The 27,582-nt window shown below is 49.9% G+C and overlaps 1 protein-coding gene across 1 annotated transcript; it reads right to left on the bottom strand.

Moving 5' to 3' along the window:
• Nucleotides 1-1,948: 1,948 nt before the first annotated feature.
• Nucleotides 1,949-19,326, bottom strand: LOC149328672 (uncharacterized). The gene is made up of 2 exons (XM_089559060.1): nucleotides 19,102-19,326; nucleotides 1,949-3,018 (listed from the first exon to the last, which is right to left on the bottom strand). Exons 1-2 carry the CDS (start codon nucleotides 19,324-19,326, stop codon nucleotides 2,641-2,643), a joined length of 603 nt encoding a protein of 200 aa, XP_089415186.1. The 3' UTR covers nucleotides 1,949-2,640.
• Between the last annotated feature and the right edge of the window lie 8,256 nt (nucleotides 19,327-27,582).

The raw sequence follows: 27,582 nt of genomic DNA, 5'->3' as shown, positions 1-27,582 counted from the left end.
GGCACTGTACACACCACGATCTGCGCTTGCTGTGCTATCGCCCTTATACCGTCAACTCCCTCAGCTAATCTTTTCACTACTTGTGCGGCGTCACCATTCAGGACATCATTTAGCTCCGCTACCAAAAAGCTCAAGCTAGTGGCGCCACCTGGTTGTCAGCACGAGACCCATTACTTTCAAAAATCGACGCTCCTGTCAAGCCTAGACGAGACAGAGTCGTCACTCCAAATTAAAAAAAAGCAAATTTATCACACGTTTTCCTATAGGTTAGGTGAAACGAAGCGCAAGACCGGTGCCCCGTTTTGAGAAAAGCAGCAGCGACGAATTAAGTTAATCCTGCTTCGAAGCACGCAGCCATGATTCTCGCCGCGGAATTTTTCCGGCGGCGGAAATCGGTCTGGATCGATCGGCCTCGCCTCGCCGCCTTCTGCCCCGGTCGTTGTCAAAAGCGGCTGAATCCACTTGGCAAATTAGTGGATTGGTTTCTGAGGAAATGAAATGGCGCTGTATGTCTCAAAAATCTCTGTGGACACCTGAACTGCGCCGTATGGGAAAGGAGGAAGGTGTGAGTGAAAGAAGTACCGAAGCGGAGGTCTGCAGAATAATTTCGACCACCTGGGGATCTTTAACGTGCACAGACATCGCACAGCACACCGGCCTTTTGCTTTCCGCCTCCATCGAAACGCGGCCGGCGCGGTCGGGTTCGAACCCGGGTACACCGGCTCAGTAGACGAGCACTTTAAACACTGAGCCCCCGCGGCAGGTGTCGCGAGGTGCGACGCACGTGCATTTCGGCACTAATGTCCTAACTGCGATTGCGCCTGGCGCGTCTGTGATGCAACATGAATAAAAACTTGTCTGAAGGTTTTCTTTTTGATGCTTAGTGCCATCAATTTCCAAGGGTTCAACTTTGTCCAGAAATGAATAACTCAAGTCTGACAGAGGAAAGCGAATTCCGCAAAGCACGCGACAACCATTCCTAAAAACAATCATTTTTATCGTTGTGGCAAGTGGCAGAAGCTTGCTCCGTGACACAGCCATTCTTTCTTTGCTCAGCGTTCAGGCGGAAAGCATCAAAGCAGTGAACTGCACGCTACGCACAAGGCAACTCTATCGCAAGTCGTGTTGGCCTTTCTTCGAAGTCAAGCGAGGTTTCTTGGCATATGGGAATATCTCAGATTTCGCAGATTGGTCACCTGGAACAAATGAAAATTACTCTGAGCGCAATTACTTGCAATAGTTTGAAGAAAAGGACCGCTACTAGCAAAATATATCATCCATATGCGCTTCTGACAGATTCGATAGTTAGAACTGCGTCGGGCTGTGTAACCTTGTCACTGAAAAGCATGGTAGAGGCAGGGACTCAAGACACTCTCATTAGTCAAGGAGATGGCAACGCAGCTGCATATGAGAGTGGTGTGTGCTTATATATACATATACTGCAGGCTCTAAACCTGCAGATTAAGTTTGATTTTGAACAGCGCTTGATGCATCAGTGCACGAACCAAAAAACAAAACAGTCACACTAATTTTCTCGGATAATGTACCACACAGGGCCCTCGATCAGGCGAATTTTCATCCGCTAAGGATATAACAGCGATGGTAATGGACAGTGCTGGGCAGATGCGTAAACCTGTGCATTTCAATGACGATGTTACTGAGTTGTACTTTCCAACCCATTCCCCAATGCGGATTCTTGCAGTCTTCAGGTACAGCCAAACTTCAATTGGTACTGAAAGTGCGCTGGAAGCAGTGATGTTTAGCACTGCTGTCGTTGACGAAATAGCAGGAGAGTAGGTGCACTTATTAACAGAAAAGGAGAACAAGCAAGGCAGAGGCTTGGCTTTTGAAATTATGCTCGTGAGACTCAGTTTCGCGCTATCAGGAAAGCACGCCTTGCAATGACGTACTTGGTTGACCAAACCAATAAGACGACCGGAACTGCACGTTTGGTGTTGCCAGATCTCCAAGCGGTTTGGCAAATGTTTTATTACAATGAGCAAATAAAATGAAGTGTACACTGAAATGCGTCTCTAAAAAGTTTTGAACAAATTGAGTATGTATTGGCCTTTGCCGCTGGAGGTGCTGCGCAGAAGGGTTCTGCCAAAAAAGTCGCTTTTAAAATATCAAACGTAACGTATTGTCTCAAGGTTTTAGTTTTGGTGAACGCAAGTTGCATGACTTCATGCAATGTTGACACAAAGCACATCGTTCTTGAAAAACGTCATCCCAAATCTCACCACACTGCGTTTCTACACCAGCAGACGCCTCAGCGAAGCGAAGACCGGCTGTTTTCATTTGAGATCATTGTTTTCAGAGGTCTACACCACGCACGTTCATAAAGTTAAGATCACTATCACAGAAGTTGAGGCACTGACAGGTTTTGCTGTACAAGAATACTTATAGAATATAGTCTCTTTCATCACAACCATTGTTGATCCAAAATCTTGAACTCTTCCCCCAGATATGCGCAGGTTATGTTGATGCAGCGAAGGCTTAGCTTAGCAACCCTCGTACGTTCTCTCCCAGCTTCAATTTGGGGCAGCATCAAGGGAAGCGGACTGTCTTTGACTCGCTATACGCAAAAAACTAAATGGCAACAAGGCACTGCAAAGTGAAGCAAATAAAAAAAGAATTCATTCATTCCACAAGGTATCGCTCAATCACGCCCAGGATCTCAGCCTGGCACCTAACCAGTTTTCTGGGGCTCAAAGACCGAAGCAACGCCGCCACAGTCTTCCCAAAGTACATCGCAGCATCGTCGCAGTCGGCTGTCTCCGCAACAGTGCGCGCTGTTTTAGGGGTAGGCTGGCTTCCCTTGTCCAACTCGAACGGTTCCGTTGAGGCGTCATTGGGCTCTCTCGGACGTTTGGAGCTGCCCTCAGGCAGGGATCGGTCAACCTCAGGAGAAGATGACCTTGTGCTTTCGACTGAAGTGGCGTTGATTATGCGAAACTGTAGGTTGTTGTCGCAATCATCGTCCGGCAGCGAGACCTCGTCGAATGACTCCGGGGGTGGCTGCACAATAGCGGCAAGACGAATCCATAACGGCATGTAAACCAAACTTACAAGTATTTGCAGTAAGTCCCTTCCCAGAAACGCAGCCAGAAAACACGTCCATATCGTTAATATGATAAAAAACGCCATCGGATACCTGGTGGAATTGTGCATGGAACTCAAAGAAAAGTCCGTGCACAATTCGTTATCATCAGCAATCGCAGTGACGCGCACTACAGGAGAGTATGGATCTCCAAGTAGCCCTGTCCTGCACACACTTTGACCATCCAATCCTCACTATTGCATTTCCAATATTTAAATTGAAGACTGCTTTCGGGATATTCATCATCATCAACAGCCTGACTACGCCCACTGCAGGGCAAAGGCCTCTCCACTGCAGGGCAAAGGCCTCTCCCATACCTCTCCAATTAACCCTGTCCTTCGCCAGCTGTGCCCACTGTGTCCCAGCAAACTTCTTGATCTCATCCGCCCACCTAACGTTCTGCCGCCCCCTGTTACTCTTGCCTATCTCTTGGAATCCACTCCGTTACCCTTAAGGACCAGCGGTTATCTTGCCTTCGCAATGCATGCCCTGCCCAAGCCCATTTCTTCCCCTTGATTTCAACTAGGATGTCGTTAACCACCGTTTGTTCCCTGACCCACCCTGCAAGCTTCCAGTCTCTTAACGTTGTGCCTCCAATTTTCCTTTTCACAGGGCGCTGCAATTAAGTTGACCTCTTTCATTACCTAATCATATCTCAACACTTGAATCTCTGCCGAACAGAGCTACATTTGCCTCCTCTTGAAACTGTCCGCCATGTGAGAGATATTCACAGAGGCGTCCACACCAACACTTGCTGGACCCACCCTTGTCGGAGCAATCCGGCAGCAATTGGCGAATAAGCGCCCAAGACAGGCTGTAAGAAACGTTCTCGTAAGCGTGCACCGAAGCTTTGTCATCTCAACACCGCCGGGCTCTCAGTCACCCGTGTGTTCGCGGGGTGGGCCATGACGTTCACAGAGGCTCGGTACACGTTGACGAGAACGTGCGTGTGCAGTCGGCATTCAGCCCAGTGCTCAAGTTTTTAAAATTGTGGGTTTCTAAGTGGACACAGGCCACCACCCACCGCGGGTTCGAGCTTCGCGCGAGCCAAGGGCCCCGATCAGCCGTCACCACACACACACTGGGACACCGCTGCAGCGCACTCAACCTCCGCTGGGAGGAGAGCGATTCGCCACAAAGAAATAGGCCTCCAAGTTCACAAAGGAGACGTTTATTCACGTCGTCTTTCAGCAGTACACACACGCTCAATCGTCACCCCGTCCCGGGGGCGCGCGAGGAGCAAGGCTCCGCTGCGCGCACGAAGCGACTCGAGCAATGCGCACCGCTAGCACGCCGCTGCAGGAGAATGTCCCCGCGGCAGTGCTGTGATCTCTCTCTCGTGTCGACCGTTGGGCCGGTTGCGAGAGAGAGTGGGCATTCAACGCAAGGTACGCCTGTCAGAGGTCGCTGGACCCCGCTGGACAGGCTCGAGCCGCTGCAGGTCAGAGGACACGTGCGGGCGAGCTCGAGTAAGCACTGGTCCGAGCGGCAAAGGCCGGCAGGGACAAACAGTAACGTACGCACCTTACGCTGTCTCGGAGGGATCTCTCTCTCTGGGCCCCGCTCGGACGGTCGCGCAGTGCGCGGCCGCCCAAAACGGGTCCCGGATTCCCGCCAAAAGGCGCCAATGGCAAAGGCCCTTGGGGAGCCGGGGCGGAGCTGTGGCTAAATGACAGTGATTAGTCACCCAGCCGCCTCTCCACCGCCTGAGGCGGGAGCAAGGGAAAGAGGAGAAACAACGCGGGAGGCCGGCTAGCCGAGCAAAGGCGACGGCAGAAAGCCAGGATTCCCACATCCCCCTCTCCTTAAATGCCCTCCTACCCATCGGCAAAGCACGCGGCCAAAATAAAGAAATCAATACACACAAAAAAATAAGCTACACTTCAGTTCCAAAATAAAGAAATGAATACACACAAAAAAAACTAGATACACTTCAGTTCCAGCCACAACAACGTAAAAAAAACAACACAAACAAAGGAAAACAAGGCAAACACTTGCACACTCTTCAGTAAATCAAAACAGCTTGCAGATTATATACACGGTACCCAAGAAGATGTGAATAAAACTGTACAGCTATGTGACAGGTGGATGTCAGCCTCAAAGTTCGATGGCGCGGCCCAATGGGCCGGTCGGCGACTCACCGCTCGCAGACTTCAAGTTGAACGGGTTGGGAGGGCCGACGACTGATGGCGGTCTTCTTTCCGTTGATATAGGGTGCGTTGATGACGACGGGGCCGCGGCAGAGCACTGACCTCGCGCCCTTGGACACGACATCACGTTCGGGCACAAGAAAGTTAGTGCACCCCTTTCACGCCGGCTGAAACGGGCGAGGACGTTCGGCGGCGTCCAGATGTGTAACCTTGTCCACAGCGAGGGGTCCTTCTCATCCTCGCGCTCACGCAGAAGGACACAACGGCACAACTCACAGGCGTCGCCTTGGCTCATGGTTACGCGCGCACACAGCCACAGCCACAAACACGCATACACCGGCACGTGCGCGGACGCTGGTCGGCGACAACGACCCCCCCCCCATCAGAAGCGTCCAGAGGCGCCGCGGCGAGTGTCAAAGGGTGCACTTTCCGCCCCCCATCGCCCCAAACGACCCGCCAACTTCCCCTCCATACGGGCCGCACAAAACCCGCACCGCGACACACGGCTCCTTAACGAGCCCACCACCCACAGTCGGGCCGGAAATGAGAAAAGGCGCGCTGTACAAACGACACCTAATCCAATCTATTCCTTCTAGAAAAGAGCAAGCACGAGCGGGCTGAACTTTGCCTATGTACATCTGGGTACGTTAGAACGAAAACAGACGTACAAGCAGGAAAACGAAAGTGGCTAGAAACTGACTCAAACAAAAACAAATAAATAAATTGATAAACACACAAGACTGGAACTGAGCATACTGCAAAAACAAAAAATAACACACCGTGCTTCGCCTGGGTAGGGCCTGACGAGAAAGCTCGCCAGCTAGCTGAGGCTGCGTGCCTTCGGTTGCGGAAAAGTCCGCCGTCCGGCATCAATCACACCGGTGACCGTCGCCTCAGATTGTACCGGTGCTCCGTACGCTTGCGTTCCGCAGCACCAGTTGTGCATTTGCGCTTGCCTTTGATACCAATGGGTACCGGCGCAAGCTCGTCAGACCGTGACGCGTAGGCCTTCAGGTCTATGAACCCCTGCTTGCTCCTGGGGAAAGGCCCCATCAAATCGCAGGTGGCCATTTGCCACGGACGCACACTGTCAATCGGTTTCATCATTCCAGGCGGCTTGCCACCCCGTGACTTCACCGCTTGACAGACATGGCAGGAACGGCAATAGCGGATAATGTCACGCTTCATGCCGGGCCACGTCACCGATTGACTCAGTTTTGCAAAAACTCTGGAGTCACTCAGATGACCGGCCAGTGGTTCGTCATGAGAGAATCGCAAAAGTGCGCCTCTTAGACTTTTGGGGATAACCACCTAGAACGGGTCGATGGACTCGTCATCGGTGGCTATGTACTTCAGCACGAGCCCGTCATGGTCCAGCAAATATGACTCCCCCGGGGTTCGCCGCGACACACGCTGGCTTCTGCCCCCCTGCGCCCGCTACAATACAAGTAGCGTCACGGCGCTCCGTCTCCCTGAGACCGTCGCTCACCTCGCGACAAAAGGGGTCATTTTGCTGGGCTTTCAGTAGCTCTTACGGCTGAAAACGATTCCAGTCATCCCAGAGGGGAGCATGGTCTCGTCTCCACTCAGGTTTGCAGCCAAAATTTCCGTTCGCGTCGGCACCTCCGAGGCGCTCACGAAGAGCTTTGCCTCTTGTCCGCTTTGCGAAGCGCTGCTCGCCTGGTTAGCGGAATGGGTTAACCCGTTTGCGGGTTCCCCCTCCTTGCCGCCCGGCGGCTCGTCCGCTGTTTCGCCCCCTCCGCCTACAGGCGTCAAGGCGCCGCTGGCGAGTGGGGCACGGGATAGCGCGTCAGCTACCACGTTTGTGCTCCCCTTTCGACACTGCACGGAAAAGTCGTAATGCTGTATCAGGAGAGCCCAGCGCGCTAGCCGACCCGCAGGCTCGCGGAGCCGCATCAGCCAACTGAGCGCACTGCACCCCTGCCTCAGTGGAGGCTTGGGCGGGCTGCACGAACGAGGGAGGCAAGGCTCCTAGTTCGATGAGCGGCGTGGTTTCCGCAGGGAACCGGGCCAGCGCCTCGCCGTTCCCAGAGCAGAATTGACTGCTCGCGGGGCACGGCTGCTGCTGTTCGAAACTGCCGGTTGCGGCAGCGTGACACGAACTGCTTTCGCACTGGGCGGAAAGCATGCACAGCTGAGGCATGTGACCAGCGGATGCACCGCAGGGTGCTTCCGATACAGCTCCAATGGGAGCCACGTGGTCAACATTTTGGGTTGTGTCACCGTAAACCCCAATGGGGGCCGCGGCCAACCACGGTGTCTAGCTATTCGAAGGAACAGCAGCCAGCGGATCAAACGACGCTACAACTCCGTAGGGAGCCGACATGTAGCTGCCGAGTGCCGCGCTGGGGGTGGTAGACACGGTGCGCAAGCGTGATCGTCAAGGCGACCTGCTCGGCTAATGTGCCATCAAAGGCGTAAGCGCCAATGACTTAGCACGTTGGGCGCCAGTTGTGGGTTTCTAAGTGGACACAGGCCACCACCCACCGCGGGTTCGAGCTTCGCGCGAGCCAAGGGCCCCGATCAGCCGTCACCACACACACACTGGGACACCGCTGCAGCGCACTCAACCTCCGCTGGGAGGAGAGCGATTCGCCACAAAGAAATAGGCCTCCAAGTTCACAAAGGAGACGTTTATTCACTTCGTCTTTCAGCAGTACACACACACTCAATCGTCACCCCGTCCCGGGGGCGCGCGAGGAGCAAGGCTCCGCTGCGCGCACGAAGCGACTCGAGCAATGCGCACCGCTAGCACGCCGCTGCAGGAGAATGTCCCCGCGGCAGTGCTGTGATCTCTCTCTCGTGTCGACCGTTGGGCCGGTTGCGAGAGAGAGTGGGCATTCAACGCAAGGTACGCCTGTCAGAGGTCGCTGGACCCCGCTGGACAGGCTCGAGCCGCTGCAGGTCAGAGGACACGTGCGGGCGAGCTCGAGTAAGCACTGGTCCGAGCGGCAAAGGCCGGCAGGGACAAACAGTAACGTACGCACCTTACGCTGTCTCGGAGGGATCTCTCTCTCTGGGCCCCGCTCGGACGGTCGCGCAGTGCGCGGCCGCCCAAAACGGGTCCCGGATTCCCGCCAAAAGGCGCCAATGGCAAAGGCCCTTGGGGAGCCGGGGCGGAGCTGTGGCTAAATGACAGTGATTAGTCACCCAGCCGCCTCTCCACCGCCTGAGGCGGGAGCAAGGGAAAGAGGAGAAACAACGCGGGAGGCCGGCTAGCCGAGCAAAGGCGACGGCAGAAAGCCAGGATTCCCACAAAATCCAGATGCACCATGCGTGTAGGTCAAAGAAATCTGTGTGGCCAGATTAGTATAAACCCGGTCGAAAACAACGCACTAATAGAATACACTAAAGATTCGTAAATTTACACAGGAATTTTTTAACCTGGCTAATCATATTATTGGCTTAACACCGGCGGTTTGAGCGATGTATCAAAGTATTGACAGGAGAGTACCGAGTATTTGTATTGGAAATGAGTAATTTCTGTGTCAGGTATTGGTATGGGAAATACAATTTTTGAGGGCATCAGCATGCAAGAGGCCCTGAGAATTATCGTGTTTAGCCCTCACATCAAGTCATCAAGCATAGCGGTCCTCTTAGCCAGTTCTCTTGGCATCCTGCACACACCTTTGAGAAATGAAACACTTTTAATAAAATTGTCACTGGCTCATGGCACATTCCAACCTATATACGGGGTGTATCATGTAATATGAACCAATGATTTAAAAAAAAGTGGCTCACTAGAGCTAGACGAAACCGACGACACATTGTTTCTCGTCATGTCGGGCTCCTCAGAGTTTTTTAAATTCAAATCAAATCAAATCAATTTATTTAGCATTTCTTTCAATACAGAAATAAATGCAAGGATAAGAACAAAAAGCTGCTTCTCGAGCAGCTTGACAACGGTTCTTACCCCTTGTTTTCTCTTGGCAACGGATAACAGCAGAAATAATACAAAGCTGCGATTAAAATTGTACGAAGATAAGAGCATGTAGTATACATAGAAACTGTAAACACAAAATATATAGTAAACACAAAATACATAATATACATAGTAATTCCAAACAAAAATGCTGCATATTAGTAAAAAGTAGTAATACTGCCCTATTGAAAAATCCGGTATCGCGGCAAACCGGATTTTACCGGAACATATCGGTTTCATACCGGTCCGGTATCACTCTCATACCGGCGAGACCCGTCCGGTTTGATGGCTATACCGGTTCATACCGGTCCGGTATCGATCCCAAACCGGACAGACCGCTCCGGTACGGAGCTCATACCGGACAGTCCATTCCCGGTTCGAAGCTCAAATCGGACAGACCAGTCCGGTACGGAGCTCAAACCGGACAGACTAGTCCGGTACGGAGCTCAAACCGGGCATACCAGCCTGTATTCAGAGCGATATGTGCCGCGGTTTTGGTGCTTGGTCTGCAGATTGACTGTTGTACGCCAGCAGATATTTTTTAGGGGAAAGGGGGGGGGGGGGCAGCGCGCGCATAAGTTCGATAATCAACACATACACGGTTTTGTTGAAAGGGCTAGGAAAAGAAAAGGGCTAAGCGTGAGCTTCGCAGTGGCAAAACATGCAGTTTGTGCATGATTTGGTGATTTGAGGGCAACCGCCATATTGGCTTCCCGTGCAGCACCCTGACAAAGTCAGGGCGGCTGTGTGCGGGCACACGGCTAGTATATATCCGCCAGCAGCCTTCGTAAGTCCTGCGCAGATTACTCTGGATTTCACAGTGCAGAACTTCACGACTGGCTGATAAACATGGCGAGCCTCCGGTGACTGCGCCAGAGGCTCCAAAAGGTTTGTTACTGTCGCGTTCATTGCAGCAGCTTTTTTAATGTTCGCTAGCGGCAGTCTGTAGCGACGCATCGATGAAGAAAGAAAATTCTTGGTTTTCGTGCAGGAATTCTTTGCACTTCTTCTTCGTCAAGTGATTGCCCATTGATAACGCAACTTGTCCAAGTGCCATCCCGAGCGGCCGCACCCTTCACTTTATCAGGAAGGCATGCTAATCACAAATCGCCCAGAACATTTCTATCGACGAACAAGAAAAGGTTAATTCAACGGAGCCGGCAGCTTGCGGTGTTCCCTTAAGGGCGACGCTTCGTGCTAGCTAGAAGATACAGCGCTCGAGAGAACAAAATAAAAACAAAAACCACCTGTAGAAACCTTACACGAGTAACCCGTCTTTACGCAAATTTTTTAAAGCTTTTTTTTTTCTCTCATCACCGCCTTCTCTGCTTTTCCTGGGTCCGTCACAACAAAAAAAACCTGCGCATTCCTGGTTTTTCTATCGGGCTTTGTTCCTTCCCCTTCGGCTCCTCTGTGTCTGTCAACCCACGACCGAACATTTTAAGCCGCCCTCCCGACCACGCTCCCCGCGTCTTCCATGAAGTGGCGAGGAGGTTCCGATTCTGCTTGTTCACTGTCCCCTGCCGCTTCGCGGTGACTTTTTGCAAAAGTGCCCCCCCCCCCCCCCCCCCCCGCCTTTCCTGCGTTTGTTTGGAACAGGTTTTTACTTCTCTCCTGCGGCTGGGTTGAGTGTCAAGGGATGAAGGTAGCTGGGAAAACACGCTGGCACTCGCTCGTTGGCGTTGAATTTGTGTTATACAATTTTTTGCGCCTCTCTTCGTGTTGCCTTGATCAATCCATGATCAAAGATGACATCGCCTTTCATGCGTACGTCCAGTGCAAATATGGTGGAACCCTATCATCCTTGTCTCAGTGATGAATGACTTCGCTCCGAAAGACGTGAGTGGTGAATATTTGACCGGTGGAGGCCGGTGGTGAACATTTGACCGGTGGAAGGCGGATTTTATGACGGCGACGTCGTGCTGCTAGGACGTAAGTACGCATTTCAAATCACCCTGTTTTTTAAGTACTGCCTCCGTCTCGGTTATATGCTCGGCGTCAACAGAAACGTTCTAACTGTTCAGTGTCTTTTTAACTAAAACTTTGTAGACTGCACAGCGTAGAGGGACGAAATAGCGCAAAATTTTCTTTCAGTTACATACCGAAATTGCTTGTCCTTCATGATAGCACGACTAAAATTAGTTTTATAGTTTGTATTATTTCTTTACAGAGGCACATGGTGTATACGTGCGAGAGCAATCATTGATAAGCGTCCTGAGGGGGAGCGGCTCAAGACCTTGAACAAACATCACGCATCGCATCGATGCTGCGGTATGCGCCGTAAATAATGGAGGATGACCACGCAAGCATCGCAATCGTCTGAGCAACCTGTTTACACACCAACAATGTTACGACGCAGATTTTCAATACATTATTGATTCAAATATGGAAGGCGGGAGGTGCATTCACGATACTGAGCATTGCCAATGCTCAGGGCCTGGCGTCTTGAGACGCCTGGCTTGTCTGTGGCTTGTCTGGGCCCACGGGGGCCCGCAATTCAGAGCCCCGTTTGTGCTACTGGGGTATGCATTTGTTATTGCATACAGGTCCACCTCGGGAATGGAATTTTTATTCCTTCGGCAACGTGCGCAGCAGTTATGGTGGCACCCAAAGATTCGCGTTTCTGTAAAGACGCAGCCTTTGGACGACTCCACAACTCCTGGAAAGGGGCGTTACAGGGCAAGCTTGCCATTGGAACCTGAAGTCAGAAGCCTCCACAGTGGGCAGAAAGCCAATGACCCCTGAAAAGCTACAAGCCATTGGCCGTAAGTTGCATGTCACAGTGCTCAATGCATTATGTTGTGTGTCAGTGCGCAATTAAATGATAAGCTGGGGGCATTATGTACTACCAATCATATTTTCTTTTCTGCAGGTGCTTTTGACTACTTCATTGGCCAGCACCCTGTAGAGACCCCAGCGCCGGTAGATCGTCGCAAAGGGTTAAATTATTACCTTAGTGAGCTGGTTCAAGACATGCGGAAAAAATAAACATCTTTTGGAGTTTTTGATGCATTATAATACTCACCAAGCTACCAATACTTTGGTAAAAGGTGGGAGCAAATAACACAATGGCACATCGACTGCAATGCGAGTTGCTGATAATCGCAGATTACCAGTTTCTGAGGCTCTGTATATTTCAGCATTTGGCATGTACACTTATGGCCCCAGTTTTTGGGCAGATTTAGTCCAAGTGGGATATATTTGAAGCATTTTATTCTGCCTTTGTCCTGTGATACAGGGCCCTCCTGTATAATACGGGCCTAGCCTGTTTAATACAGGACTGTCCTGTATTCCGGTATGAATTTTAAACCGGAACCGCATACCGGGTTATTGTACAGGATTTGCGATTCCGGAGTATCCTGTACAAAACAGGAGAGTCCTGTATTATACAGGACTTTCCTGTTTTATACAGGATATTCCAGTAATCCGGTATCGCAAATCCTGTACAATAACCCGGTATGCGGTTCCGGTTTAAAATTCATACCGGATTTTTCAGTAGGGTGGTTCAATGTAACTGATAGACATGGATTCAATAAGACGAATACTAATACTTAATCACCAATATTTTGCACACTGAAGAACATCTAACGGCGAAATTGATATATGGCTATACAGGACTAAAAACATTTTCTGCTACATTTGCAGGCTGTAGTGCCGGAGCTCCCATTTCGCTGGCTGGCCCCCCTGGAAACAAGCGCTGCGCGCTCGCCGACGCTCAAAGCAGGCCCAGACTTTCTCGGACAAGTCGCGACATGCAGCGTGACTCATCCCGACACCGCGGCGCCGACACGGACCCTTCCTCCTTTCCTCCTCTCCGTCGGTGCGAACTCCTCAGACGCTCGCCGGCTCCCGACCATTGGTCTAATTTGAACGGTGGCCAGTGATTGGAGGATTTGAACGGCTGGCTGCCGTAACCGTTTCCAGGGGCTATAAAAACGGAGCCGCGCTGAACCCGAGCAGCAGACGGGCAGCAGAAGAGCCATCACGCCGGAGTTACGCTCGCCGCCGGGGCCGCTCTTCTTCTTTGTGCTAGCCCGTGGTGCTCTTGGCCCTTGTATCATGTAAAAGCCCTTGTACATACTGTACATAAACGTTATTTGACTCACCGTCGCCTCGACCGTTTCCTGGCTCGGACGCCCCAGTCCCAACAGTGGTGGCAGCGGTGGGATGCCTCGGTCCCAACAGTGGATGGCAGCTGCGGGATCGACCGGCGTCAGCTACCTCGGCGCGGTGAGTGCCTGATGTTTTCCCCTCAATTCGCCAGACTGCTCTAGCACACGTGATTGTAGTTTAGAGTAGGGCTGTGTGTTGCACTGGAGAGAGCTTTGCTGTTTCGAGCCAAGTCGGAGCGCTTTGAAACGAAAGCTGGTGCAGAGGGAGTAAACGAGGCGTTTCGGAAAGAATTACTTGCGCGTGTCATGCTAGTAGCGCTATAGTAGTGAACCGCAAGGGAATTCTTAAAGGGCAAGCTACAAGAGGCTATTGTGAGCGATGGAGAACTTCAAAGTGAAGGAACTCATCGAAATTTGTGAAGAGTTGGGCATTGATTTGGGCCCCGCAAAACGAAAGCATGCGATTCTTGAGATCATGCGGGCAGAGGAAGTAACGGCTGAGGAAGCCAATGAGGCCTTGGATGAGATCAAAGAACGCCGTGAACGCGAGGAGGCCAAAAGACGCCGTGAGCGCGAAGAGGCAGAAAAACGGCGTGCTCGCGCAAAGAAACTGATGGACCTGGAGTTTGAAGCACACGAGATATTTTATGAGAGAGATAGAACATTGTTCGCTCTGCGTGAGACCAACGGTCATCAGCTGAGAGACAGGCCGCAGCCCTTCGTGATCGCCGAAGATATGGCGAAATATCTTGCGGAGTTCGAGCGCGTCTGCGAGAGAAAGCGCGTTGAGCGGAATGGTTGGGCACAGAAGTTGGTAGCCCTGCTTTCCAGTGAAGCGTATGACGTTGTCAAGCGCCTGTTGGACGACGGCTTGGCGGACTACGATGAGCTGAAAAGCTTCTTACTGGCGAAATATGACGTGTCACCGCTGGACCTTCGCCAAAGGTACCTGCGAGAGAATAGCACTCCATCGTTTAACGATTTTCCGTACCAGTTTAAAGCCGACATTTTAGAGTGGCTCGAAAATGCTGAAGGGTCGGATGATCGTGACACAGAGGTAGAATGCGTCGCTGTAGAGCAGCCCTGCCAGTGCGGCACAGAGGAACGTAGTCCGTACGTGGCAGATGTAACTGCTGCTGTAACAGTGGGAATTGCCCCGCATTCGCCAACCGAGAAAACCTCTACACCATCGGATAAGGTAGTCACAGCATCGAACGATGCACTAACAGAGGTCTCACCCATTGAGATTGTGGCGGAGTTACCGGAAAGCGAATCTCCTAGCGTGTCGAAAGCAGGAGAAGTTGCCGAACAGGGCAGAGAGGACGTCCGTCTGGACATTAGTGAAAACACTTGCGCCGACGCAAGCGAAGTAGATGAGGACGGCACACCGTGTTGTGCAGCGCGTTCGGCAGAGATGCAGAAACCCGAAACTTACGATCAACGGAAGCAGGCGCATGGAGAGTTTGCAAACGCTGAGTTGTGCGTTAGTGTCTCTGGCGAGGAATGCGAAACGAGTCCCGTGCTTTCGCACTGCTCTGAGCTTTGCGACTTTCCAGAAAGCACCTGCAGTAGCGGGAACACCGCGACTGAGTTCAGAGCCGACCCTCATCCGAAATTGGCTGAAACGCGTCAGGAGCATGACGAGAGCTGCGTGTCAGCAGCAAAGTCAGTAGAAAACACTGGTTCGTCTGCGCCTGAAGAAACTAAGGTGCTGGACGACAGTGGAGAACAGAACGTTCCAGACGACATAGGGGCGGTAGACGTCATTCCATCCGAGGGAGATGAGGCCGAATGCGTACTCAGAGACGCTGAGAAGGAAGAACGCAGTTTGGAGGAGGCTAGCAAATGCACTAAAGACAGACATGAGCCAGGTAGCGCTCGTGAATCGGCTGACAATCAAAGTGATAATGTCAGAAAGCAGAGACCTAGGGGACGGACGCAAAATGTGCTTCCACAGGCGAAAATTAAAGGAAAGCTCACGATAGTAAGCTGCAACCGGAAGAAAAGGAACCGCCAGTTCAGGAATGTGAGCTATCGCCACAAGGTGATAGCCAAACAAGAGAAACAGTGCTGCCGTCGAAAGGAGAGGAAAGGCAAGCATAACACAGAAAGCTGCAACCGGAAGGAAAGTAACAGCCATTTCCGAAAAGAGAGCTATCACAACAAGGTGATAGACAAGCAGTGCTGCCGCCGAAAGGACAGTTAAGGCAAGCTCAAGAGAGAGAGCTGTCACCGAAAGACGATGAAAGGCAGGCAAAAGAAAGAGTGGTGCCGCCCAAAGATGAAAGGCAGGCAGAAGAAAGACGGGCGCCGCCCAAAAGAGAGAAAGGGCAAACGCGCGAAAACGGGTTTCCACCATCGGAAGCGCCAGCGTCGCCGGCAAACTGACTTCTGTAAAGTCAGTCACGTTGTCAGCCCTGAAACTAGAGTCAGAATCAGAGCTAAAGAAGTGTTCGAGGCGTCGCTATCGCGCAAAAGGAAGCGCATCAGTGTGTCAAGGCACATCGATCTGAGCAGTCGAATAGACTGCAAAAAGAAATCGTGCAAACATTCGCGCGGAAAAGTGCACCAAAGCAGCAAACCGAGATTCAAGAGAGCGCTGCCCGGGAGGCGAAAAATTAAGGAGCGGGACAAGTGTGAATCTTGCCGCCAGCACAGAGAGAGCGAGACGCGCAAAGGCACGTGCTCTCATGCGGGCTCTCTCTTCCCGCTGCAGTCACGGGAGCAACCGCGCTCCCACAGAAAGCGGCACGCGCGCGCAAGGAAAACACGAGAACGGCTCAAAGAGCGAAAGATTGTACGAGGCCGCAGTGACAGGGGCAAGAAAATTGCCAAGAAGAAATCGTCTAAGCCAAGCACAGTTATCGCGATAGAAAGCCGCGATTCGAAATGACGCCACTTAGTAGGCGTAAAATCAAAAGGCCGTGTAGAGGCGAACTACACACCGAGCGGAAAGGCAAACGGATGCGCGAGAAAGTCAAGACTCGTGCAAGGTCTGACTTGCCCCCACGAACAGAGAGAAAGAAAGAACGGTCCCATCGGAAGCGTTGCGCACTCGCTATGGGACGTCGCGACTGGCGCGCGAAGCGCAAAGAAAGGGACAAGTTGCAAGTCTATGAAAGCGAATCGCTCTCGTACTGTAGCTCCCGTAGAAACTGGAAAGACAAGTACGGAGAGAAAGAAAAGCGCGTATACCGCGAAAGAGGCAGAGACATTAGCTACCGCGGTAGTAGAGAGAGAAAGAAAAGCGCGTCTACCGCGAAAGAGGCAGAGACGTTAGCTACCACGGTAGTAGAGAGAGAGAGAGAAAAGCGCAGCACAGCGAAAGAGGCAGAGTCACTAGTTTCCGCTGTAGCGGGTGTCGTTTACCGTCCGTTAGAAGCGAGGAAAACGCGAACGTAGACGCACTAAGCCGTGTGTTCTAAGCAAGGCTGGCTTCGCCTCCTCGTGACCTACATTTTGTCTCTTCGCGAACAGCTGTTTTAAGTTCGCTCGTAGATCGGGGAAAAATTAATGTCCTCATTTGTGGCCTCAGCTGTGTGTTCTGGCCGAGTGATCTCAAGAGAGCGAATTTATTTTGCGTTCATTTCATTCCGAGTGTTTCATGTGTTTGACACTTTGTCTGAGTTAATTACTTTGGAGTTCTTGTATCCCACATGTGTCTCTTGTAGAGGAGGGAACGAAAAGGGGACAGAACTATTGCTAGCGGAGTTTTGTGACCTTTAAGTCTGGTGTTTTGACGGGTGACGGAGGGCACTTGCTCGTGTTGGGTGTTGCCTGTTGTCGGTCGGTTCTTGGCAACATGCAGAACGATCAACGACCGATGCTGAGAAGCAAGCTCTTCCGAAGGACCGAGCGAAGCTGATCCAGTCACCTGGGCGACAAAGCTGCGGAGCAGTGATCCTGTACTGCCGAGCGGGACCCGTTCTCGGAAAGGAGCCTGGAGCTACCTGCGGCTGAACACCGGACGAGAACTTGGAGGAGCCTGGCGTACGAGCGCGCCCCGCATCCGAGCCACGCGGAAGTAGCTCGTCTTCGTGGCGCATTGTCTGGCGGCGGTGGTGCTGTAGTGCCGGAGCTCCCATTTCGCTGGCTGGCCCCCCTGGAAACAAGCGCTGCGCGCTCGCCGACGCTCAAAGCAGGCCCAGACTTTCTCGGACAAGTCGCGACATGCAGCGTGACTCATCCCGACACCGCGGCGCCGACACGGACCCTTCCTCCTTTCCTCCTCTCCGTCGGTGCGAACTCCTCAGACGCTCGCCGGCTCCCGACCATTGGTCTAATTTGAACGGTGGCCAGTGATTGGAGGATTTGAACGGCTGGCTGCCGTAACCGTTTCCAGCGGCTATAAAAACGGAGCCGCGCTGAACCCGAGCAGCAGACGGGCAGCAGAAGAGCCATCACGCCGGAGTTACGCTCGCCGCCGGGGCCGCTCTTCTTCTTTGTGCTAGCCCGTGGTGCTCTTGGCCCTTGTATCATGTAAAAGCCCTTGTACATACTGTACATAAACGTTATTTGACTCACCGTCGCCTCGACCGTTTCCTGGCTCGGACGCCCCAGTCTCAACAAGGCATAGAAGCACAGACCACAGTTTTACCACAGACAGTGAATGCAGCCACCATTAAAAATACGTGCACAAAAGGCTGCAATAATAAAACAAGATTTCAAAACACTTTGCTAAACTAAACTAATTCTGCTAAATAAGCTAAGATTAATTCTGTAAATTTCCTATTATTCAATTTATGGTCAAGTGCCTTACCATATGTTGTAGAGGGGTTTAAGAAAGAACGGATGCAATTTTTTGCAGCAACGTACCTGCTACGTGGTCCTTTTTTCGGCACTCAAAGAAAGCTCGCGACATATGAAGAAAAACCATGTGACTGCACTCGTGCTCCCAATCGTGTTTTGAACGAAAGATACGTTGCGCGCTGACCGTGCCCAAGGGAGCGGCCGCCTCGCGGTTCGACAGGCTGCTAAATGATGAAAAAAAAAAACGGAGGTGTGCCTTAAAATATTCTTCACTGCTTTCCCTTCGTTTTTGTTTTGCCTATGCGATGGCTGAATTGAAGCTCCGTTCGAATTGGCTGTCGATGGCTTGCTTATCACTTATCGCAGATTGCGGCGGGCGCTTTCCATGTCAGGAAGAATGCGCTGACGGATTTTCAAGACTATGCTGAGAGAGGCGTCGGCCGCACGCTTTTAGACGGCGAGTGCGCACGCTTCGTTTACTCAGGATACGCTAGGGAGAGCTATGATATGGTAGTGCAATCGCGCAATTACGTGGTTTTTTTCATATTTCGTGGGCTTTCTTGAAATGCTGGAAAAAAGGACTACGTAGGAGATGTGTTGATGCAAAAAACTGCATCGGTCCTTTCTTAACCCCCTCTACAACTTAAGATAAGGCACGTTACCCTAAAGTGAATAATAAAAAATTTGCTTAATTAATCCTGGCTAATTAACTTATTAAGCATAATTTTAAATACACTCTGAGAAGGGCCACACGGCGAGAAACAATACGTCGTTGGTTTCTTCTAGCTCTGGTGCGCCACTCTTTTTTAATCCTTGCTTCAAGTTAAGGGAAACACCCTGTATATAAGGCATCAAATACCGACGCTAATTTCTGAGGAGTTAATATACCCATTCTTGCAGTGCCTACTGCGTACCGCTGGGAGATGCTGCAAGTGATATAGCAGTACTTGCTGAATTTTGCAAACAGGCGTCCAGAGAAAGCTGAGCTCGTGACAACCTTGCTCAAGCGTCTGGAATCCTGCACACACAAGCGAACAAGTGGATTACCATCTCTCGGTCCGTGGTCTCCTCGTCAGCAGCCCCACTGAGACCCCGCAACTGTGCCATTGGCTCCAGAAAGGACATGGACTGGAAGTAGCGCCACTTTCCGACGTAGACCCCGACCGAGTCCTGGTCGCCCTTCGGTCGGATTTTCTTCCTTTCGTTGAGGTATGTCCGCCGCTTGTCGCTGAACAGATTGCGCAAAGAGGCTGCGGACACAATCGCCGTCATTTCAGGATGGACATAAAAACATTAGGGAAACACTATAAAAAACTCAAAATCTGATTCTAAAGGGACCCAACACAGAATTTTAAGCACCAATTTTTGTCGGCACAAAAGTAAGCTTGTTGTCTAAGGTGGTGGATTCCGCAACGGTTTTGTTGGAAATGCTGCAAAGAATTTCTAAGGAGAATTTTTGAATCAGTGCATGCGCCAATTTTCATGTTCCCCATGGCGTGAGTTGCTTTGGGAACTTAAACCCCAATAAACCAACTAAACTAAACCAACCCTTTTTATGTACCCCAGTGCTGTAATAAGGTCAGCGAGTGCAATGGCGATTGCACGCCGGCAGAAGTGCTGTGCCAAGAACTAAATCTCAAGTGCCAGGCATTATTTAGACATTTTTAGCATACAGTAGCGGAAATTTTAGTTTCCAAAGCAAGCTACGTTGTTCACGCACAGTAAGGTACGCGTCGCTGAAGAAATTTAGTGTTCCGTGGTAGCCGCTACATCTAAGAGATGGGAAACACTGTGGCGCCATCTAATGACAAAAGCTAGAAGCACATGGTCGATGATGAGAAGGGAGCGTTGGTTTTCACTGAAGGGCGAACTGGAAAGAGCTTAAACAATACAGAACTCACTGTAACAAAACGGTTTGTAACAAAATAATGGATATAATGAAGATACGGATATAACGAAGTAATCGCCAGGCCCATTCAACTTCGTTATAACTAGGTTCAACCGTGATGAAATTTGACTACCGCTACTGAAATAAAAAAGAAACACTGTGTACTAAAAAAAAATTTGCGATACTTTACAGAGATGTCAAGGGGCAGAATACACCGATAATGAGTGGATTCCTTGAAGGATTTAAGGATATACCTGGTTCTAAAAATTTTCAGATATGTTAGCGATTTTCTTGTTTTTGTTTATTTGTAGCCGAGAGACTTTTTAAACCTCCCGACTACCTCGATTTTAGAATTTTTGAATTGTTGCTCTACTAGCTTTGATTTTACCCTTGCTCTTCCTCAATATGCACTTTTTAAATATTCGCTTGTTTTTCAATGGCAATGGACATGTGTGCTGGGCATATGTGCCACGCACTAAGAAGTATCTGCTCCCTTTTGGCTCAACTCATTCAAAGCTTGCTAAGAGAGGGATAACAAGGTCATGCCTGCACGCAGCGCTTCTCAAGTCGTGTCACCACAGGACTAAAGAAAGCTTCAGCACCCAAGTGGAGCGTTTAGGAAATTCTGCCGACCCTGCTGAAACGATTGTTGCGGTGGCGGAAACTCTGATACGAAAGTTAAAATGACCCTTGCAAATGCACACAGAAGAAAAAATGAACAGAAGGTTCACTGTCATACCGCACGCGCATCGTGTGCCCCATAATCTCAAAAGAATCGCGCCTCACTTCAAGTCGACGACGTTTTCAAGGCGCCGCGAACTTTCGAAGCTTCGTCGAATGGCGACAGGCAAGGGTCCAAAGAAATCTACATTCAGTAAAGGCCGATTCACACGACGGACCGTTCGCCCGCGGCCCGCGCACTACGTATGCATGCGTCTGCACATTGAGAGGCGCGCTGCCGGCCGCGGCCTGTCACGGCCGGCAGCGCGCCTCTCAATGTGCTGAGGCATGCATACGTAGTGCGCGGGCCGCGGGCGAACGGTCCGTCGTGTGAATCGGTCTTAAGAAGCCTTAACAAAGATTTGTTTCGTGCAACGACGGTGCTGTTATAGTACACTCTAAACACGGTAACCTCTGGGTAACCTTTGTAAAGGTGCACATTTTCACATTGAAGTATACCTATAATTTAAAGGATACAGAATGTAACCTTTCCACTTATAACCTTTGTAAAAGTTACAAATGGCAAAGGTTACTTCTTTTTACGCATAGGTTACGCGACTTTTTTAGCGCTGTAACCTTTACTAAGGTATACATCATTGAGTTGGCCATAGGTTACGTGCTCCAAAATGTGTAACCTTTGTAAGCCGCAATTGCTGGCCTAAAAATGGCAAAAATGTTGTTTCAACTTGCTGAAGGTGGTGCAATACAGAGCTCTGCTGGATTTCAATTTAAATAGAACAAAAATTGGCCAAACAAGAGAATGGTTTAGAACGGAGAAAAATGACAAATAATCGGCATATGATAGGCAAATTTTTAATTGACTCCAACATCTTCAAGTGTAAAGGAAATACACAACAACAAAACTTCCCAAACATTGTCTGCATTGAAGAAAAACTAAGGAGCGTAACAGATGCAGGTATACGTTCAGGGCACCATTTTTGCAAACGTGTTGCAAAAAAAAACATCACAATAAATGGGCATGCAAGGCACTAAAATATGGGCCCATATTACAGTATTACTGTTGGCATGCGAAACAGAACCACGTTGAACAAGCAACTCAATAAAGTATGCTCAGATGAAGTCTCGCTTCGAATAGGGCTTGGCTACAGCATATAACTCTTATTGCAATGTAAATAAAAACATAGGCACTGTATTTGTAGTACCAAAAAGAACAAAATAAAAGTTCTATTATTCAAGACCAAGTGCCAAGTCAACTTGACATTGTGTGAGGGATACAACAGACACAAAATATGAATGGCAAAAATATCAGAGAAGGCAATATTTTTATCACACATTTTACCACACCTCTTAAAAGAAAGATTAAAATGACTATACAGTAAGAGATCAAGAAGGGTGGTCCAAGTAGTGCAAATAACATAAGTTCTTTTAAAACTTGCGGCCGCATACAAACGTAAAAACAACAATCAATCGATTTAAACTTCTTGGCTAAACAGCAACCAGAGATATACATGTACCTAACAGCTTTCAGAGGTACATAGCATCAGCAAATTCAGCACAACTTGCCTAGATCATATAAACAAAAGCCCTTTGTGACTCCTCTAGTCACCTCATTAACAAAGATGCACAATGACATGACCAATAACTTACAACATTAACAGTGTTATAAGCCTGACAACACTCGCATAAGTACATCAACTTGTGTACTGCAGTTAAAAAAAAAAACTTGCTCAATTTAGCTGTAGAAAATGTACTTCAACATATTAGAAAGTGAACAACTGAAACACATTTCTTTCCAGAAAATTACAACAAATTATTCTTTTTCAAGAGCATGAACAAGCTCTTAAGTCGGTTCGTCAGTAGTCCACGTGGCACTAAAGTGTCTGGCAGGATCTTCTGCAGCAGTATGAGTATGGCGGAATATGCCGGTGGATAGTCGAGGTTTTTTTATGTAATATGTCACCAGGCAGAAGACGAGGGCAGGCTCTAGGTTGCCGTTGCTGATCGAGATCACTTCTTTACTACTTCCAGCGTAAACACTCAGTACAGGTGTATACATGAGGTGCAGTCACTTGCAACTCTTCAGGCAGTGGGATCTGTGGAATGTTAAATTAGAGCCAGTGAGCAACCATTCATACTTAAAGCATGGTTGATATTCTCCCCAGGGTGAAACATGGTATACAAAGAACACCGCAGTGCCTACCGCATCGCAGCGCCGCTGCTGCGATTGCTGCGCTGTTGCTTCCGCAATTCACTCAGGATGGCCATTGGTCAAACCACAGCCAATTTTTTTAATGGGCCCAGTTGTATTGGCAAAATCGTATGGCGCACCGATCAATTGATAATCAATGAAACGACGTGCAAAGTTCCAAAATTCAGATTCAAAACAAAGGTACCACTTCATAGTGAAAACAGCGCGGGAAAACGAGATGAGCAAAGAAAGACACAACTAAAGATGTGAAGGCCTGAAAAAAACACTGCAATTTTGGGAAAAAAACGGTTTTTTTTTCGGTTTTTTTTCAGACGAGAAAAAATGGAAAAAAACATCGAAAATTTCACAATGCAATTTCAAGGTTTTAGTATTGCTTGCTTTCAGTTTGGGTTTTTGTTTTTGCTTTGAAAACCATTACAGCGTGCATCGTTGAATGACTGGAGAGCAGTTGTCATCGCCGGTGCCAGGTAGTGCGTTTAAAATGTTCGGGCCGCGAGTACGTGGGTTGAAGGCCAGGTCACATATAAGACCCAGACATGACTTAAAAACACACTAATACTTGAACTCATGGCTGAAGTAGAACAAAATGACTGCAAATTCTACAGCGCGACACACACGGCATAAATAACGTAGGCTGCTGTGCACCTAAGCGGTTTTAGCCAAATACGCCCAGCTTCTTGGCTACAGAGACTGAGTAGGACGGCTACACAATAACACCTGAAACTCTGGTAATACTAAACGAGATCAAGCGTGATGGACTCGCACTGCCATCTAACAAAATGTGGAGTGACTTAAGTGGAGAAACGTGGAGTGACTTATAGAGTGAATTACAGATCAGTTTTCATGTTCCCATTCTCAGTGCAATAGAACAAGAAGTTCGTTCCACAAATATGATATTTATATCTCCATATTCGCCTGAAGTGCAAATCATTATTTATCTTCTCGATGCAATAGAACAAGAAGCTCGTTTCACAATATGACATCTATAACTGCATAGGCGACTGAACTTCCGAGCATTATTATTGATTGGTGTGCTGTTGCAAATCAATCTGTTTTTGTCACGTTTTGCAAAATTTCCAATTTTTCATGAAAAAAACCTTGAAAAGAACGGTTTTTTTCATGCCAATCAAAATTCCTTGAAATTTTACATCTCTAGACACAACATACCGTCTCGTTTGCCTGCGCTGATTTTAATATATGAATCAATACTGTTAGAGATGACCAAAACGGGAGGGGAAGCTAGTAAGAACACTCGACGCTCACACAAATTTGTGAGAATAAAAAACGGATATATTGCAGTTACAACTTAATTCTTGTTAGCGCACTTCAATAGGGCTCGCACCGTCTTACGCACGCCCGCTCAGGTCGCTCGCGCATCACACACCTTGCGCTGCGCTTCCCGTCGCCAACGCTGATGAGTCGACGCGCCGCACTCGCGAAAAACAACCATCACAAACACAAACGTCATCCAGACGCCGCCGGGAAGAGAGGAAAGAGGATAGGCAGGAAATGCGGTAGGCACTGGGACCGACCGGCGCACCGAGCCAGATTCACGTGATCGCCACTCGAGTCGAGGAGGCGACTGCCGCCGCCTGGGCGGCAGTATAGCGCCGATGTGGAATTGCGTCATAAAATCGCTTACAATACCAAATCGTTCAAATCACATCCTTCATCAAAAAAGTACCGTCGTGCGTTTTACGCATGCTCTTTTGTACGTATGCAAAGAAAAAAAAACAAAAAAAAACAGCGCGCACACGCATGCAAACAATCAAGAATTAGCGCTGGATTACCCCCGTATTATCGCACCTAATGACCCCAAATGACATACGGCAACAATAGTCTAAAACTAATATTCTGGATAACTGAACTTTTGCCACGAAACCCCGCGCAATAGATGAATGAGGCACTCAAACTACTGTTGTGCCATAGAGGTGGTCCCGTTGCGCTCGCCACCCGTTTCGTGACTGAGCGTTGCCAGCTCTCTTAGCGGTAGCGAAGACTCCGAGTCAGGCGTCGGTGAGACTAAGAAAACGTTTTATACATTATGTACAGGGCATAATATAGTTCAACATCGGCACGGGGGCCGAGAGCTATACAACGCGACTGTTCTCGCACAGCGACGATCAGCGAGACACCAGCACGTCACACCATCCGACTCCACTCGTGAGCAGCACTCGACTCACGGTGGGTCGGTCACTCCGTCACTCCGTCACACACTTCCAAGCTGCAGCGTTGGGGCTTTTATAGCCTGAGGAACGGTGGCCCCTCAGAACTGGCCAATCCAAAGGCAGCACTCGACGGCAGTCCGAAAGGACCAATCAGCGATCGCGCGGGCCAACCGCTTCAAATTTTGCCGCGCGCGGTGGCGTCCGGGAGAGAAGGAATCTGGCGCCTCGCTGTCTGGCCTCTTGCGACAGGTCCAGGCGTGTTGCTTGCAGATGCTTCTCCTAGGACTCCGCTGCCGTACGGCGCAGCATCGTGGCTTGTCAGGGAGCGTTAGGGCGCGTGCCTTGCGGCGCAGCACCAGGGCTTGTAAAAAGGGACGCTCGCAGGAGAAAGTTAGCGGCCGGCAGAATTGGAATCCGGGCGGGTTTCCCGGCATGACAGCATCCCCGCCATCAGATAAGGCGCCGGGAAGACGAGCTGCTTCCACGTGGCTCGGATGCCAGGCGCGCATCTTCGTCAGGCTCTTCCAAGTTCACGTCCAGTCCAGGTAACTTCACGAGCACCAGGTCCCACTCGCAGGCCAGGAGCTCTGTTGACCTCGTTGTCGCCAAGGCACCTCGACCAGCTTCGCTGAGGTCGTTCCGATCCCCTTGCTTCTCGCCACTGGTCATGGTTGGTCGTTCTGCAGACTACAAAACCGACCGGCAAAAGGAAACACCCAACACAAGCAAGTGCCCTCTGTCTCCCATCAAACACCAGACGAAGCCATAATCCAAATTAACCTAACTAAATTGATGTCCCCATTTATTCCCACTGCAACAAGAGGCATGTGTACGATCTGGTACACAAGGTTCAAACAACCATTTTGCAAAGTGTCAACACATCAAAATAGCAGGAGCACTTAATAATCAACAATAATAATGAAAATAAGATTGGTCCCCTTGAAATCATTTGGACCGAAAACACACTACTGAGGAAGCAAATGAGGTCATTCATTTTTGCCCCTTTCTTCCTTCGAACATGATAGTTTGCTGCAAAGCGAGAGAAGGTAAGTAACGAGGAGGTCACTGAAAGAAGCGAGGCCTAGAATGCACGACTTAGAGCATCGGCGTTCGCGTTCAACCTTCCCTTCTTATAGCGGACAACCAGATTGTGCTGCTGGAGGGTCATGCTCCACCTCAGCAAACGGCCGCTTTTAGACGACATGTTACTTAACCAGGTTAGGGGGCAATGGTCCGTTTCCACAACAAACTCTGAACCGGAGACATAACAAGCCAGCTTCTGAACTGCCCACACAAGGCAGGCGCACTCTTTTTCAGAGGTGCTGTATGCCTCTTCCCTACAACTTAGTTTTCGACTCAAATACAAAATTGGTCGTTCATGACCACTAGCCTCTTCTTGGCATAGCACCGCTCCCATTCCGCGATCACTCGCGTCACATTGAATGATGAAACCTTTCGAAAAGTCTGGCGCCGTTAGAACCGGCTTATGGCTCAATGCTTGTTTCAACATTTGGAACGCATTTTCTTTCTTCGAGTCCCACGTCACCTTAACGGGCTCCGATTTTCGAAGCGCGTCTGTTAGCGGGCTGGCAAGGTCAGAGTAGTCTCTCACATAGTGTTGGTAATATCCAGCTAAACCTAAAAAAGCCCTTATATCCGTCTTAGTTGTTGGCCGGGGATAGTTTACAATAGCGGCTACCTTGATGTCGGAAGGTCTACGCCGGCCGCGCCCCACCACATGGCCCAAATAAGTCACCTCACCGCAACCTAGGTGACATTTAGCTGGTTTCACAGTGAGGCCTGCCTCTTTCAACCTGCACAATACAACTCGCAAGTGCTCGAGATGTTCTTCCCAAGTGTCCGAAAAGATGGCAACATCGTCGAGGTATGGCAATGCAAACTCGCCCAAACCATGAAGCACTCTGTCCATCAGGCTAGAGAAACAATACGGCGCGTTTTTAAGTCCGAAGCTCAGCATGAGTGGGCGGAAGGTTCCGAACGGGGAAACGAACGCGGCGCAACGGCTAGCCCGTTCCGTAAGGGGTACTTGCCAATAGCCTCGCACGAGGTCTAGCGTAGATATATAATTTGACTTCGACACCGTCTCCACTCTTTCTTCTAGGTTCGGTATCGGATATGTCTGATCTCGGGTGATCGCGTTCAGACGCCGATAATCGACGCATGGCCTCGGATCCTTTCCCGGAACCTGGACAAGTATCAGGGGCGATGTGTAGTCGCTCTCACTTGGCACTATAACCCCCAAGTCACGCATGCGCTGAATCTCCTCAGCCATGATTTTTTTCTGCACGGGTGAACAACGATACGGTTTACTGCGGATCGGTTGCTCAGATGTTAGCTCGATGTCGTGCTCTAAGACCGTGGTCTTTCCGGGACGGTTCGAAAAAACCTCCTTAAACTCGGAAACTATTCCCTTTAAATCCTCCTTTTGGGTGGTACTTAGACGCGCGTCCAAAGTCAGCTGTTCCAACATTAGCTCTAAACCACAATCTTTCATGTCAGCTGTCGTCAGGATTTCCGCCCCTTCCTCATCGGCAGCATTTATTGTCATGCTTACAATCGCG

Source organism: Amblyomma mixtum, chromosome 9 (genome assembly GCF_055824585.1).
Source record: "Amblyomma mixtum isolate Tamu chromosome 9, ASM5582458v1, whole genome shotgun sequence".
In the NCBI taxonomy this organism is placed as follows: domain Eukaryota; kingdom Metazoa; phylum Arthropoda; class Arachnida; order Ixodida; family Ixodidae; genus Amblyomma; species Amblyomma mixtum.
This window is presented reverse-complemented; position numbering and strand designations above follow the sequence as displayed.